General features: G+C 46.1%; 2 protein-coding genes across 2 annotated transcripts; both read right to left on the bottom strand.

The window, feature by feature from the left end:
• Nucleotides 1-2,777: 2,777 nt before the first annotated feature.
• LOC124664645 (chaperone protein dnaJ 8, chloroplastic-like) lies at nt 2,778-3,549 on the bottom strand. The gene has a single exon (XM_047202116.1). The coding sequence runs from the start codon at nt 3,547-3,549 to the stop codon at nt 3,106-3,108; it is 444 nt and encodes a 147-aa protein (XP_047058072.1). The 3' UTR covers nt 2,778-3,105.
• A 3,574-nt stretch (nt 3,550-7,123) lies between these two features.
• On the bottom strand, nt 7,124-7,716 carry LOC124684549 (chaperone protein dnaJ 8, chloroplastic-like). The gene has a single exon (XM_047218836.1). It carries the CDS (start codon nt 7,586-7,588, stop codon nt 7,124-7,126), a length of 465 nt encoding a protein of 154 aa, XP_047074792.1. The 5' UTR covers nt 7,589-7,716.
• Between the last annotated feature and the right edge of the window lie 8,520 nt (nt 7,717-16,236).

Genomic DNA, 16,236 nt, shown 5'->3' with positions numbered 1-16,236 from the left:
TTTTTAAAGTTCCCATTGCCACAGTTTAATCCAAAGTAGTTTAAATATGGTGCCATTGTCAGGACGTCGTGTCATCTAGATCGCCTCCACACCATTTACCAAAGCACCAAAAAAATCATGAAAGTTGAGCAAAAATAAATATACTTACGTTTTTCTTAGAGAAAAAGAAAAACCGAAATAATCTCTTTCATTTATAAAAAATTACAATCAAATGGTTCTGCTTTTGAATTCTTGAAGCAAGAAATTTTCTTCCTTCCTCTCTCAAAATCTCATGAAAATTCATGATTTTTTATTCCACTTTTCAAGTTTGTGCATGATGCGGAAGTGATGTGGCAAACATGTATGGTCAAGTATTCTAAAACCACTCGAAGTGGTGTAAACTATTTTAAGACAATCAGATAAGTGTAAGACTGTCAAAATAAAAATATCCCATGACAGAGGTTGGGCCATTTGTCGGGTCCCGTTGTTCCGGCTGGCCGGCCGGGGGAAGCTTCCGTTCCGAGCCGAATCACTCCGAGACAAAAAGCTGTAACGACCGGTCGGTTAATCCAAAGCCACACACTCCAGGCAAAGCGACCCCTCGCGTGGCTGGCTCGCGCCAGCGGCCGGTCGTAGTTTCCGACCGACGGGTACCTTTCTATACGTACGTTTCTACGAACCCAGAAGAGCTTGGCAAGTAGTAGAAGTAGCAGCAGAAAGGAACGGTGGCGTGACGCGATCAAGTCGCCTCATCGACGTCGATGTGAACCAGACGTACCAACACGCGCGGCCGGGGCTCCGGTATGACGCTTTTCTTGAGAAAGTCTTCATGTACTCCAAGTCTCCAACAAAGTGAGAAAGTCGAGTAACCATGTGCACATGTATACCTAGCCTTCGTGGTTCGTTGTCTACTTGTTCAAAGCTATCGTGCATGTCTGTTACCTTAGGAGAGAAATAAGACAGGCTAGAGCAGATGCACAAATTTACGGCGCCGTATAAAAAACCGTCAATATACGGTGCGGCGGGGCAAAATCGCTTCTATAACATATGCCATATAAATGTTGTGTGTCGTAAAAAAGAGCACGCCGAATATTGACGCATCCTACGCCGTATATTTGTGGTGCCGGCTTGTGCAAATTGCCAATCACGCACGTAGCCTAACTATCATCCTGAAACCTCTTGCGTGCGGCCGCCGGTTTGCCCTGCCGCCACTATTACCGGCCAAATTCTAGACATGCCAGGCGGTTTCGGCTCTCCCCAAACCTTCTCGTCACCTCCGCCTATGCAGCAGCCACCAGATTTGTCTTGGCGCCTCTAGTTACCACCCCCGCCCCCGCAGCAAAACCCTAGCACTGTTGTCTTTCGTGGGCAGATGTTTGTTGCGCCACGGCCCCGCGGCGTGCCATTGAATACCGGCGCCGACACCAACCATTGTGTGCTCATATGGGATGCATGGGTGCTTATATGGGATCCTATTGGAGGCATGGGTGGCTTTGGATAACCCATGTGAGGCATGGGAGCTCCAATGGGTGCTCCTATGGGAGCCATAGGTGGCATTGATGGCATGGGTGGCTTTGGATAACCCATAAGAGGCATGGGAGCTCCAATGGGTGCTCCTATGGGAGCCATGGGTGGCATTGATGGCATGGTTGGCTTTGGATAACCCATGAGATGATGAGAAGCATGGGAGCTCCAATGGGTGCTCCTATGGGAGCCATGGGTAACATTGATGGTATGGGTGGCTTTGGATAACCCATGTGAGGCATGTGAGCTCCAATGGGTGCTCCAATGGGTGGCATGAGTGGATTCATGACTTTTATGGTAGCTTCCATTGCTTCAACAAGTGACGGCTTTGGAGCTTCGACGGATGATGGCATGGGCTCCTTCAATGTTTTCAACACCACTGACGTTCCTAATAAAACACACAAAATGGAGTATCCAATGGAGAAGATGAGGCATGAGCACCATTTGTGGGGGTCATTTGGTTGTTTGAACTTCGATTGTGTTCGTGAAAATGTTTGATTCAAACTATGCTATAATCTTGAACTATGCCATGCTTTTAAAACTATGCTATGATAATGGAACTCCGGTCTTCAATTTATGTGTGTTCGTGCGATGGTTTTGTACGAAATATTTGGTTCATATGTTTGTTTGTCTTTGCAATTTGTGTGTGGCAGCTAGACGGCGACGCCCTGCATCTGAAAATTGATGTCATCGGCATACAACTTTTTTGGCATCTGAAATGGCTGCAACTGTTTCCGCGCCGTAAAATTCCAAAACGGTAAACGCAAAAAGCCACCCCGTATAACGCAAGTCTGTTGGAAATGCTCTTGGGCCGAAAGAGAGATCGATGATTGTTTTGAGAATGCTCAAACAACAAAGCCATATGCCTACATCAAGATCAACGAACTAATAAAATTGTGATAGTCCGAGAGACGTGAAGAATCCTATGAAAAAAAGTCGGGCCAGTGTGAACATGCTACTACTTTGTTTAATCCGGCGCAATGCAAATCGGAAAAGAATATCTTCTCAGCGTCTTTCTGATCGTGCTTCATCACCGACCAGTTCAGATAAGTGGACTTGATAGTAATAAACAAACAAAGACGATTAACATATCTTCTGGTATCTGAATCAATCGTGAGTCCAGACATTTTAAATTTAGTCCTACATCAGCAATCAGAAACATTTTTACAGTCAAACTTTTGCGTGCCGTTGTGTTTGTAACCAGTAGAAATGCGATTGACGTTTGCGTTAGTCTCAGGCAACTGTAAAATAGACAGTCTTTTTTTCTTTTGCACTTGCACAATTAGAGTCCTTGCTCAGCTTCGAAGAAGGGAACAGTCGATGTAGAAAATGAAAGCAAGCTGAAGCATCCGGCAGGATGTCAGTTGGACGGTGCGACTATCACTGAAAACGAAAGAGGCAATCCTGAGTTACAATTTCCTCAAATTAAAATTCCTCGGATTGTTCCTATATTCACAAGCTGTTCCAATTACAACTGTTAGAACCAAATTGCTGCATCCCTCCTCCCCGCAATAAAAACAGGGGAGAAACAACACAGCGACATTCCACAAATCTACCGCGACGCGTGCACGCGCGCGCGCGCCGGCCGCTGCAGAGTAGAGTTCAGAGGTCGGCGAACCAGTCGTCGTCCTCGTGGAGGTAGCGGCGGTACCGGTCGAGGTCCTCGTCGGCGAGGCCGTAGCGGGCGCGCCAGTGCTCGAGCGTCGCCTCCGCCTCCCGCATGCTGGCCATGACCCTCTGGTACGCCACGTTGATCCGCTGGAAGTCCAGGTCGCTGTTGTCTTCTCCGTCGCCGTGGTGGCGCGCGACGTCCGGGTGGTACTGCAGCGCGAGGCGGTGGAAGGCCTTCTTGACCTCGCGCCTGGTGGCGCCCGGCGCCAGCCTCAGCGTCCGGTAGTGGTCCTCCTCCACCGCGCCGGCTGCCCTCGCCGCGGCCGCGCCGCACCTTATCGACTGCGCCATTCGGCTCCGCTGCTCCGGCGCTGATGATGATGGCGTGGGCGGGACGCGCAGCTGCAGCACTGCTCCTCCGGCGACGGCGGCCATGTGTGTACGAGCGAGAGAAGAGGATCGTGAATGGATCGATGGAGGAGATGAGGTGCGACGGAGTTTGCCGGAGCTTTTGGATCTGGATCTTGTTGTTTGGGTTGACTGCTCGAGCTGGAATGGGTGGGAATGGATGAGGTTGCCGCGTGGGTGGTGGAGCTTATATAGGACAAGAGGAGGCGGTTGCCTCCCACATTGGCGTTGCTCGCACGTTCGGACAAAAAAGCCCATGGGCGTGGCTCACGTGGCGTGCGTGCTGGAGTTGCAGCGCCATTTCTTCCGCCCCTGCTTATTTCAGTTGGGTTCTGCTTATTTCTGGTTCTAGAATAAAACATGAGGTCCTTCACGTGAGGTTTCAAAAACATAGCAAGAAATAGTTTTTCAACACCCACATGTTCACCGGGTCCAATAGCAAAAATAAACTCTGGAAGTCGATATTAAACCTTTCAATCCACTTCTCAAAAAGGTTAAACACTGATCTCCCCTTCCCACGGTTTTAAAACGATCACCTCCACAAAATGTTGTATTCTAAAAGTTCAACTACAAAAACCATATATTTCCTCCTCATTTTGCTGGTGGAAAGCAAAGTCAATAAAAAATGGAGTTCTTCATCTTTTTTTGGATAAACTCTAGAAACAATCCATCCAACCCTCTTATCACATTTTCTCAAACATACGACTCAAAAAATGGTCGTGCTTTTGAACCAAAAAATGGTAGTTGTCACATCGATCACCTCCACACAAAAGGTCGTATTTTTAAAGGTTAACTAAAAAAACCTACTCATTTTGACTTGGAATGCAAATTTGAGTGCTCAGCATAACACCATTGTCCACTTGGGAAACATCAAACCAAAATATCCTACCACTACTACACACAAGGAGGACCAGGCCTCCTCCCATTCCCCTCTAGCCGGCGGGGTCACTAGAAGCGGGGGGAGAAATGATTCGGGGTTGGTTTGGCGATTCTCGAGGGGAAAGAAGAGAGAAAGAAAGGGGGAGAGTGTAAAAAGTTGAATTACACTCCTCTTGCTTTTCTCTTAAATAAATATGGACACCAATCTAGCGCATACGGCTATGTGTTAGGACTAGAAATTGTGGTGGGCCTTGACAACTTTTTTCCTAAAATTTATCATCGACCGCACACTACAAAATCCAACGGTTGATGATGCATCTGCACCATGGGACTAAAAATTCTGAACGTTCAACCAATATAATTTACCAAAACAATTAAGATACCTACGAGTGCCAGGTGTAGTTTTATCCCACTATGACATGCATACATATTTCCCGTGCATATCCTCCAACGCTGCCCTCCTAGTAAATTACGATCATTATACGATGCACTATGTGAATACTGGATTTTCTAGGCACATGACACGGATAGTAGAAGCTTCCATCCCGGGCCGTATACATCACCCACGCGGCCACGCTTTGGCGACCGGTTAATCCAAAGCGACGCAGGCGACCGCTCGCGTGTCGGCTCTTGCACGCGGCAGGCAGGTCGGAGGTAGGTACATTCTCCCTGGTCCGACCGATGGTATTATTCAACAATCAACAGTAGCACTGTACGTTTCTACGAACCCACGAGAGCTCGGCAAGTAGCAGCAGGCCGGAACGGTGGCGTGACGCGATCACATTCGTGGCCACTCCACGACGACGTACGTCCACGTCTATGTGAACCAGACCAGCCAGGGATCCGGTATTAATTTTTTTGAGATTTTTTTTCCGGATATTCCACCCATCTATTAATAATAATCATATCAACAGTATATTGAGCTCTAAAATTAATAAAAAATATAAACATCATTGGACCACCTAGCGACCAGTGACCACTACACTTGCGCGAGCCAAAGGCGCATGGATGAAAATGAGAAGCGGAAAGTTCCAACTTTTTCGCGGAAATGCGAAAGCGGAACGAAAATATAAAAATGGAAAATGAAATTTTGCGGAATAGAAAAACGAAAACGGGATTCTTTTGGTAAAACGGAAATGAAAACGAAACAAGGTTTCTCGGTGAAAAGTATGCGGAAACGAAAATTCTGTTTCCGCCCAATATGGAATTCCGATTTAGGGTTTGATGTGATGACCCAATCCAACAACCCCAATACGTGACCTTGCCAAGCCGAACCTTCAAAATGACCCAACCCAAAACAAACGACCGAGTACCCTTTGTTAGTTGGAGGAAACTTTTACGCTTCAACCCTTCCCCTAATTCCTGGTATATTGAGTAGTCACGCTACATTTAGGGACTAGGCTTGTCGGTTCATGGGTTGTTTGAGTTTTCCTCGATAAACACATGTTCTCCGCTCCGTGACCGCATTGTATTCGGTCCGCATCTGCTATAGCTGTTTCTGCATTTGTTTTCGGGATTCTGAATTTGTTTTTGCTTGCATAAAAAGATATAAAATCAAATGTGGCACCACTTAGTTTTGTTCGTTTGCGCTCCGTTTTCATCCCTACGAAGGCGCACCGCCATCCTCGCCCCACCTTCACCGTAGCCATACAAATCGAGCTTTGTTGTACTTGAGCTTGTTGTAGTCGATGGACAAAAAGTTGGCGTGCCAATGCCCAAAAGGATCTGCGCACTAGAGAAGCAACTATCGCCGATGATGACAACCGTAGATCGGAAAAAAACTGGCCTAAAACCACACCAAGGAAAACCAACAATATCCTTGGAGATCTGCATGACGCAAAATTCCGTGCGGCCCCCATCGGTGTTAGACACCAACAAGCACCTTATTCTAACTTTAGGATGTGCCCCTCTTCACTATCTAAAAAAGACACTGAAATACAAGCTAGATAGAAAAAAGAACCCTCCTGCTAGTAAGGGGTTATGGTTCGCCACGCCTCCCACCAGAGAAAGAACAAACCGCCGGCTTCTAAAACCTAGATAGATTTCACTTGAGGGCCTCACTTTGTTGAGAAAGTTGCCATGTACTCTCAACAAAGCGAGACAGTCGAGCAACCATCTGCATATGTGTGCTAGCCTCCAGGGTTGATTTTCAATTAGTAGCAGTTGTTTTCTGTCGATCAAATGTATGGTGTTTTAAGAATATAGAGGGTAGATAAGTGAGAAACAGCGAATGGAGGAGGAGCTACATGGTGGCCTTTTTTGAAGAAAAAAAATGAAAATGGCATTTGTAAGTTTCAAAAAAATCAGAAACAAAATTCTAGGTGCATACAGCTGTGAAAAAACTCAAAATAAAAATTCGTTGTATTCCAGGCTACACAAAAAAACAACAAATTTTCGCCCTATTCGTTGTAGATAAGTCGTGCACAATTACAGTGGCGAGCCACAGACTGATACATTTCACCTAGTTGCACAAGCATCCGTCACGATGTCAGTGCGAGACTGCCACTATCACTGAAAACGAAAGAGGCAACTCTGAACCACAATATAAATTAAAATCCCTCATATTTTTTCCATATTTACAATGAAAAGAACCTGTTCCGAGTAGTACAATTGGTAGAACCCTGAATGCGAGCCTGCATCTCTTCTCCCCACAGTAAAACAGGCGAGAAGTAATACAGCGACACTAAATTCACAAATTTACAACCGCCCGTCGTTTGAGAATTCAAAGGTCGGCGAACCAGTCGTCCTCGCCGTCGTCTTCGTGGAGGTAGCGCCGGTACCGGTCGAGGTCCTCGTCGGCGAGGCCGTAGCGAGCGCGCCAGTGCTCGAGCCTCGCCTCCGCCTCCCGCATGTTGGCCATCACCCTCTGGTAGGCCACGTTGATCCGCTGGAAGTCCACGTTGTCCTGGTCGTCCTCGCCGTCGTTGTGGTGGCGCGTGACGTCCGGGTGGTACTGCAGCGCGAGGCGGTGGAAGGCCTTCTTGACCTCGTGCCTGGTGGCCCCCGGCGCCAGCCTCAGCGTCCGGTAGTGGTCGTCGTCCATCGCGGGCTTCGTCCCGGGGGACCCGCGCACGGCTGCGCACCTCACCGACGGCGTCCTCCGCCACCGCGCGGGGTCAAACGCCGACGACGAGGCCGACGGGACGCGCAGCTGCAGCACTCCTCCTCCGGCGACGATGGCAGCCATGGATGTTTCACGCGCGCGGCAAGAAACGAAATCGCGAGATCCGCCTGGCGAGATGCACGGAGCTGTCCGATGGAGTTTATCGTCGGAGCTTTGGATCCGGAAGAGCTGGGTGTGTTGACCGCGTTGGTGGAAGATCAAGAATGGATGAGGCTGCCGCGTGGGGGCGTGGGATTTATATAGGCAAGGAGGAGGCGGTTGGGCTCGGCTCGCCGGAAGCAACGGCACGTTTGGGCGACGGTTGCCTTGCCTGCCGGTGTTTCCCACGTTTGGTTAAGGACAAGAGAACCTGGTGCAATTTGGCGGGAGAGAGCCTCCACTATTCCTTCGTTCCCACGTTTGGCTGGATTTCGCTGGGAAAAAGCCGGTGCTATTATCGTTGTTCTCGAAGAAAAAAGATATGCTTCACGTGATTCCCATCTTTTAAAAGAGATACTAGTATTTTTTTGTTTTTGTTTTCCAGCACTCACATGTTGACCGGGTAGATGTATTGCAAAACCTGAGCTGTAGAAATGGATATTAACCTACATCTTTGTTCTAATAAATGGATAAATACAACCAACCCTTTCCGACGGTCTTAATCCGAAGCGGTTTAAAAATAGCGTCGTTGTCGTGTTGTCGTATCAACTTGATCACTTCCATCATCATTTATCAAAGCTACGAAACAAGAAGGTCATATTTTCAAAGTTCAAGTTGGTGATTTTTTAAACAGAAGTTGGAGAAGTTGTTTTCCTCCTATTTTTGATATGGAAAGCAAAGTCATAATTAAAAAAGGATATTTTCGACAAAAAATACTAGTCTTTAATATTTGATGAATTCAAAAAATCTATTTTTTCCTTTTAAGAGAGAGGGGGGGGGGGGGGAATGTCTTCAATAACTCGCCGGTTGACCGCGAGGATATATATTGCAAACCTGAGATGTAGAAAGTGACATTAACCCACATATTTGTTCTTGAAAAGGGTAAATACACCCAAACCTTTCCCAAGGTCTTAGTCCAAAGCGATTTAAAAATGGTGTCGATTGTTCACGTCATCATGTCAACTAGATTACCTCCGCGTCCTTTACCAAAGGTCGAAACAAAAGGTTGTATTTTCAAAGTTCAAGTAGGGAAAATTATTTCCTCCTAATTTTGATATGGAAAGCGAAAGACATAATTCAAAATAATAGATTTTGACAAAAAGTACTATAATTAAATATGTGACAAATTCTAAAATTTCCTCAAAACATGTTAACTCATTTTCTCAAAACTATCAATCGAAAATGGCGTCAGTTGGATTTCCACTTTTTATTTCCAAATCAAGAAGACAAATTTTCTTCTCCCGCAAATTCTTGGCTTTCTTGTTCCCCTAGCTTTTGGGATGATGCAAATGCGATCTAGTAGATATATGTGCTCAAGTCATCTAAAGCCACATTGAAATGGCCGAAGCTATTCCGAAATTGTCCGATGGATGTATGACACCATGCTTTGGGATTTACGTGGTTTAAAAATGGTGTCACTATACTTATAAGAAGATCACACAAAAAAAAAACATTGATTATTTTTGAAGTTCAACAGGAGGCAATCAAAAGAAATCATTTCCCCCTAATCTTAATACTTCAACTTTTAAGTTTTGTTGGGAATTCTGACAATTAAAGTTTTATTTTTAATTTTTGTGAGAAATTGTGGAAAAAAATGCAACAAATATCTTACCTATGATGTGAAAATTGTTAAACAAAAAAGCACATATGTTCCATATGCTATTGAGCTCACTATATGTCATGTGGTACATTTTCTTTGAAGGACTCCATTGTTCTAGCCATAAAAATGCACAAGGAAGTCTAACATTGTCATTTTTTTTGCCGTTTACATAAAGGATATTCACGAATGTGGAAAGAAATTGGAGGGGTTTAAGCCAAAAGTAACATTTTTTTTTCCAATCATCTTGATTTATTGCTATTTTTAAATGTCCTTGAACATGGGTCTTATTTTACATCTTTAGGTGATCGACCAGATGTACAATAACAATTAGTCAATGATAACACTCCCTATGTTGCTTAAACTTCACTAACTTAGACCAAGTGGTTTGGAAAAAAATCAATGTATAAAATACTAAATATAGAAAAAAAACATAAAAAAATATTTTTTGATAAATCTAATGGCGCCGATTGGTGTTATGGAATTGATAGTTTTTTCGAGAAACTTAGTCAAAGTTAGTGTAGTTCGACCATTTATAAAACTAACACGTATTATAAGAAGGAACCGAGTTGGCATGAATGAAAGAAATGCGGAACACTATTCGAGGATTTGCGCATAGAGAATAATATGAGGTAATGTATCTAGATACAACAGCCAACACTGGTTTTACGATTTTCAACTAGATTTAGAGAAACACTTGGATTTATTTTGAAAAGATAATAGTATGCTATTACATATATAGATGTCTACCATATGAGCATAAAGTTTGAAAAGATTATGTGTTCATCTATGATGTACACACAAAATAGACAAATGCGAAGACCATCTTTTTTTTTTTTTTGTAATGTCTACTTACTAGTACTCATCAGTTTTGATTTTTGAAGCTAGGCTCCCGGAAGCTAGCTTCCGTTCCGGGTCGTATGTATCAGTCACCTACTGCAGCGGTCGTAGGCACATTGTCCCTATTCCTACCGGCGCGTACTATTCGATCTACGTTTCCTTTCCACGAACCCCACGAGGGCTTTGGCAAGTAGCAGCAGAGAAGGAACAGTGGCGTCACGCGATCACATTCGCCCACTCGACGTCGACGTGGATGTGCTCCGTTACGGCGTATGAACCGGCTCTCTGCACGAAACCAACCAACTGTACTTGCAGTTTCGCCGGCCACTTTGAAATAGGTTTTCGCTCCGCTATATTAATATAAGTATATAACAACCAACCGACACAAAATAGCAATCATCGCCGGGGCAAACAACACATCAAGTCCAAAATAAGAAGAGAGAAAATATAAAAAAAATAATGCCGGTACCGATAGATCGATGAAACGAAGATAGCCCGCAATCGCTGCTCCCTCCGAAGAAGTCTTACCGCTTCCTAGCACATCGAGTCACCGCATACCAAGTAATACCTTCAACAAGGAAGCGACGAAGTCGCCATTGCTGCCCAGACTAGTCCTAGGGTTTCCCCCGGTATGTGGAGAGGATAGGGCAGGGGTACCCCCGATGCCCTTCAGGAAGGAAAGACAACACCTGCAAGCGTCACCGTGATGTCTACGCACGCTTCTATTCCTGTAGACAGTGTTGGACCTCCAAGAGCAGAGGTTTGTAGAACAGCAACAAGTTTCCCTTAAGTGAATCACCCAAGGTTTATCGAACTCAGGGAGGTAGAGGTCAAAGATATCCCTCTCAAACAACCCTGCAATTAAGATACAAGAAGTCTCTTATGTCCCCAACACACCTAATACACTTGTCAGATGTATAGGTGCACTAGTTCGGCGGAGAGATAGTGAAATACAAGTAATATGGATGATTATAAGTAGTAATTGCAATCTGAAATAAAAATGGTAGCAAGCAAACATATAGCGGAACTTGTTGGAAACGGTGTTTCAATGCTTAGAAACAAGGCCTAGGGATCATACTTTCACTAGTGGACACTCTCAACAATGATCACATAATTGAATAAATAAATGCTACTTTTAAACACTCTCTTGTTTGATAACAAACACCATTCATTATGTAGGGCTATAAAAGCACACCTCAAGCCGGAGTAAACAAGCTCCACAACTTCATAAAGGAATCACACACGATGCGCACACTATCACCGTCACACCGTGGAGAGTGAATCCGGAGTTCATATTAAAGTAACCTCTAGAGTGCATAATAGACCGTTGCAATTTAGATCGAATACTAACATAGCATACACACTGTCAACAATAGCTATGAAAGGGGGAATAGATCACATCAATACTATCATAGTAATAGTTAACTTCATAATCTACAAGAGATTACAATCATAATCTACACCAAGTACTACATGATGCACAAACTGTCAACTTTACATAATGGAGGAGGTATAGACTACTTTAATAACATCACTAGAGTAGCACATAGATTAATAGTGATACAAAGCTCATGATCAGATAAAGATCACACCATGGGAGAGAGAGATGAACCACATAGCTACCGGTAGAGCCCTCAGCCTCGGGGAGAACTACTCCCTCCTCATCATGGGAGACAGCAACGGCGATGAAGATGGCGGTGGTGTCGATGGAGATGACTCCGGGGGCACTTCCCCGTCCCGGCGGCGTGCCGGAACAGAGACTTCTGTCCCCCGAATCTTGTCTTCGCGATGGCGGCGGCTACGAAACTCTTCGTGGAATATGACTTGTTGTTTTAGGGTTTTCGCGACGGAGAGAATATATAGGCGGAAGGGGTGATGTCGGTGGAGTCCCGAGGGGCCCACCCCATAGGGCGGCGCGGCCAGGGGTGGGGCCGCGCCCCCTAGGGTGTGGCCGCCTCGTGGCTCCTCTTCGTCTCCTCTTCGGTGTTCTGGAAGCCTCCGTGGAAAATAAGACCGTGGGCTTTTGTTTCGTCCAATTCCGAGAATATTTCCTGTGTAGGATTTCTCGAAACCAAAAACAGCAGAAAACAGGAACTGGCGCTTCGGCATCTTGTTAATAGGTTAGTGCTGGAAAATGCATCAAAATGATATAAAGTGTATATAAAAGATGTGAGTATTGTCATAAAACTAGCATGGAACATAAGAAATTATAGATACGTTTGAGACGTATCACACCGCATCGGCGTCGAACAAGCCAACAGGGATTTCTCCCGATCCCCTACACCACCACCACCCTAGACGACTCGGAGTGCTCCACCCAGCTCCACAACTATCGCGGTAGCAGACCGGACGTGCCAGCAGAAACACACCGAGCCCCTACTGACGCGGTCGGGCCCAACCCGACCTCTAAAGTTTCCGCATACACGCTGCAGCAGGTCGGCGTGCAGCGCCGCCACCACCCAACCCCGCCAACGCCCTGCGTCCACCTCCACGGAGTAGCAACCGGGCCTGAGGCGGCCTGCCCAACCCAGATGGGGCCTAGATCTAGGCTGGGAGGGCGCAACCAGCCACGCGACGGCGATCGGCCATCCGCCTCGAAGCCACCGCGCCGCCCCACCGCCAAGGAGCAGGACCGCTGCCACTGGAACCACCCGGCCGCGTCGGACCAGCACCAAGCCTAGGGACACCGCCGCGGGCGCCGAGCACTGCACCTCCTTGCCACACTCGTGGGGAATGGCCGACCACCGCCAGCACCGCACGAGCACCGCCCGACAGCACACGCCGGCAGCGGCAGATGGGAGGGGAAGGAGAAGGGGGACGGGCAGCGACACCTAGGGTTGGCTCCCTCTCGACCGTGCGGGGGGCGAGAGCTAGCGAAACGTTACTTCTTATTTCGTTGCCTCTCCAAGAGAATCAGAAACAAACGAGGATCAGATGTGGAGATACCTCCATCTCACAAAAGGTCATCCTACTCCTATATATTTTTTACATTTCTGTACTTCTCCCTCTATTCTGTTTTAGTCCATATTTTAGAAATTTTAAGATTAATTAGTAAGTCGTTTAATAGTACTATGAAGAATCAATTCAAGTTTCACTAAAACTAACGACACACAATAGAGAATATGATAGCTTTGTTCTATGTGTTATTGTTGATTAACAAACTAAAATATAATCTAATATGGGATAACAACTTATTCTAAAATGTAGAATAAAAGAGAATGGAGGAAGGACACATCATTTCAGAAATAATTCAAATTATTTTTACATTTTTTGGGTGGTTCAGATAGTATTTTGGCCCTTTGGTGAAACAAAAAATCAGACACTGATATTTCAGTGATTTGGACAATGGCTGAAATTTTTATGAAACTCAAATTCGGAACCACCCAAAGAATCCTGTTCGTCGGTCAATCTTCTGTTTCCCGCGGCCCCAGGGGCCCTAAATTTTTCTCACTCCCCGAGGATACCCTCTCCACCGACCGATCCCATTAATCACGCGCTCCGGGATCACCTTCTTCGCCTACTCATGTCAGTATCTGATACGTCTCAAACGTATTTATAATTTCTTATGTTCCATGCTAGTTTTATGACAATACTCACATGTTTTACATACACTTTATATCATTTTGATGCATTTTCCGGTACTAACCTATTAATAAGATGCCGAAGCGCCAGTTCTTGTTTTCTGCTTGTTTTTGGTTTCGAGAAATCCTACACAGGAAATATTCTCGGAATTGGACGAAACAAAAGCCCACGGTCTTATTTTCCACGGAGCCTTCCAGAACACCGAAGAGGAGACAAAGAGGGGCCACGAGGCGGCCACACCCTAGGGGGGCGCGGCCCCACCCCTGGCCGCGCCGCCATATGGGGTGGGCCCCTCGGGCGTCCCCCGACTCTACCCCTTCGCCTATATAATCCTTCCGTCGCGAAAACCCTAGTACCGAGAGCCACGATACGAGAAAAGTTACTGAGACGCTGCCGCCGTCAACCCCATCTCGGAGGATTCTGAAGATCGCCTTCGGCACCCTGCCGGAGAGGGGAATCATCACCGGAGGGCTCTACATCACCATGCCCGCCTCCGGACTGATGCGTGAGTAGTTCATCCTTTGACTATGGGTCCATAGCAGTAGCTAGATGGTTGTCTTCTCCTATTGTGCTATCATGTTTAGATCTTGTGAGCTGCCTATCATGATCAAGATCATCTATTTGTAATGCTACATGTTGTGTTTGTTGGGATCCGATGAATATGGAATACTATGTCAAGTTGATTATTGATCTATCATATATGTGTTGTTTATGATCTTGCATGCTCTCCGTTGCTAGGAGAGGCTCTGGCCAAGTTGATACTTGTGACTCCAAGAGGGGGTATTTATGCTCGATAGTGTGGGTTCATGTCTCCATTGAATCTGAAGGGATTCGTAGCAGAGAAAACAAAAAATTTCCTACCACGAGAACGCAATCCAAGCCAAGATGCAATCTAGAAGACGGGAGCAACGAGGGGATGAACGAGACTAACCCTTGAAGATTTCCAAAGCCTACAAGAGGAGGCTCTCGTTGCTGCGGTAGACGATCACTTGCCGCTTTCAAAAGCGCGTAGAAGATCTTGACGGTGCCACAATCGGGCAGCACCTCCGTACTCGGTCACACGTTCGGTGTTGATGAAGACGACGTCCTTCTCCCCGTTCCAGCGGGCAGCGGAAGTAGTAGATCCTCCTCGGAATACCGGCAGCACGACGGCGTGGTGGCGGTGGTGGTGGAGAACTCCGGCAGGGCTTCGCCTATGCGCTGCGGGAGTAGTATGTGGAGGAGGGGCGCTAGGGTTTAGGGAGAGAGAGGGGGTAGGGCGCCGGCCATGGGCAGCCCTAGGTGGTGCGGCCAAGAGTGGCTGCCCCCTCCCTCTTTTCCTCATTATATAGGTGGAAATCCCCAAGAGTTGTAGTCCAAGTCTTCGAATAAGACCCCAACAACAAAACCTCCCATAGGTGGGAAACCTACTCAAGGAGGGAGTCCTACCCAAGGTGGGACTCCCACCTTTCCTTTAGGTGGGGTGGCCGGCCACCTCTGGTGGAGTCCACCTGGGACTCCACCCTTTAGGGTTTGGCTGGTCATGCAAGGTGGAGTCCCTCCGGGACTCCACTTTCCATGGTGATTTCTTCCGGACTTTTCTAGAACTTTCAAGAACCTGCCATAAATGCACCGGATCATTTTCAAACTTGGAATATGACTTCCTATATATGAATCTTATTCTCCGGACCATTCCGAACCTCCTCGTGATGTCCTGGATCCCATCCGAGACTCCGAACAAAACTTCGAACTCCATTCCTTATTCCATATCTACTTAAACGACATCAAACCTTAAGTGTGTCACCCTACGGTTCGCGAACTATGTAGACATGGTTGAGACCTCTCTCCGACCAATTACCAATAGCGGGATCTGGAGATCCATAATGGCTCCCACATATTCAACGATGACTTAGTGATCGAATGAACCATTCACATACGATACCAATTCCCTTTGTCACGCGATATTTTACTTGTCCGAGGTTTGATCATCGGTATCTCTATACCTTGTTCAACCTCGTCTCATGACAAGTACTCTTTACTCGTACCGTGGTATGTGGTCTCTTATGAACCATTCATATGCTTGCAAGCTATTTAGACGACATTCCACCGAGAGTGCCCAGAGTATATCTATCCGTCATCGGGATGGACAAATCCCACTGTTGATCCATATGCCTCAACTCATACTTTCCGGATACTTAATCCCACCTTTATAACCACCCATTTACGCGAGTGGCGTTTGATGTAATCAAAGTACCTTTCCGGTATAAGTGATTTACATGATCTCATGGTCGAAAGGACTAGGTAACTATGTATCGAAAAGCTTATAGCAAATAACTTAATGACGTGATCTTATGCTACGCTTAATTGGATGTGTCCATTACATCATTCATTAATGACATAACCTTGTTATTAATAACATCCAATGTTCATGATCACGAAACCATGACCATCTATTAATCAACAAGCTAGTTATACAAGAGGCTTACTAGGGACTCCTTGTTGTTTACATAACACACATGTATCAATGTTTCGGTTAATACAATTTATAGCATGGTATGTGAACATTATCATAAAC

The sequence above is a fragment of the Lolium rigidum genome, chromosome 1 (assembly GCF_022539505.1).
Source record: "Lolium rigidum isolate FL_2022 chromosome 1, APGP_CSIRO_Lrig_0.1, whole genome shotgun sequence".
Classification (NCBI taxonomy): Eukaryota; Viridiplantae; Streptophyta; class Magnoliopsida; order Poales; family Poaceae; genus Lolium; species Lolium rigidum.
This window is presented reverse-complemented; position numbering and strand designations above follow the sequence as displayed.

Coding starts and splice junctions, on each gene's coding strand:
- LOC124684549 (XM_047218836.1), bottom strand. CDS start 7,588: ATGGCTGCCATCGTCGCCGGAGGAGGAGTGCTGCAGCTGCGCGTCCCG.
- LOC124664645 (XM_047202116.1), bottom strand. CDS start 3,549: ATGGCCGCCGTCGCCGGAGGAGCAGTGCTGCAGCTGCGCGTCCCGCCC.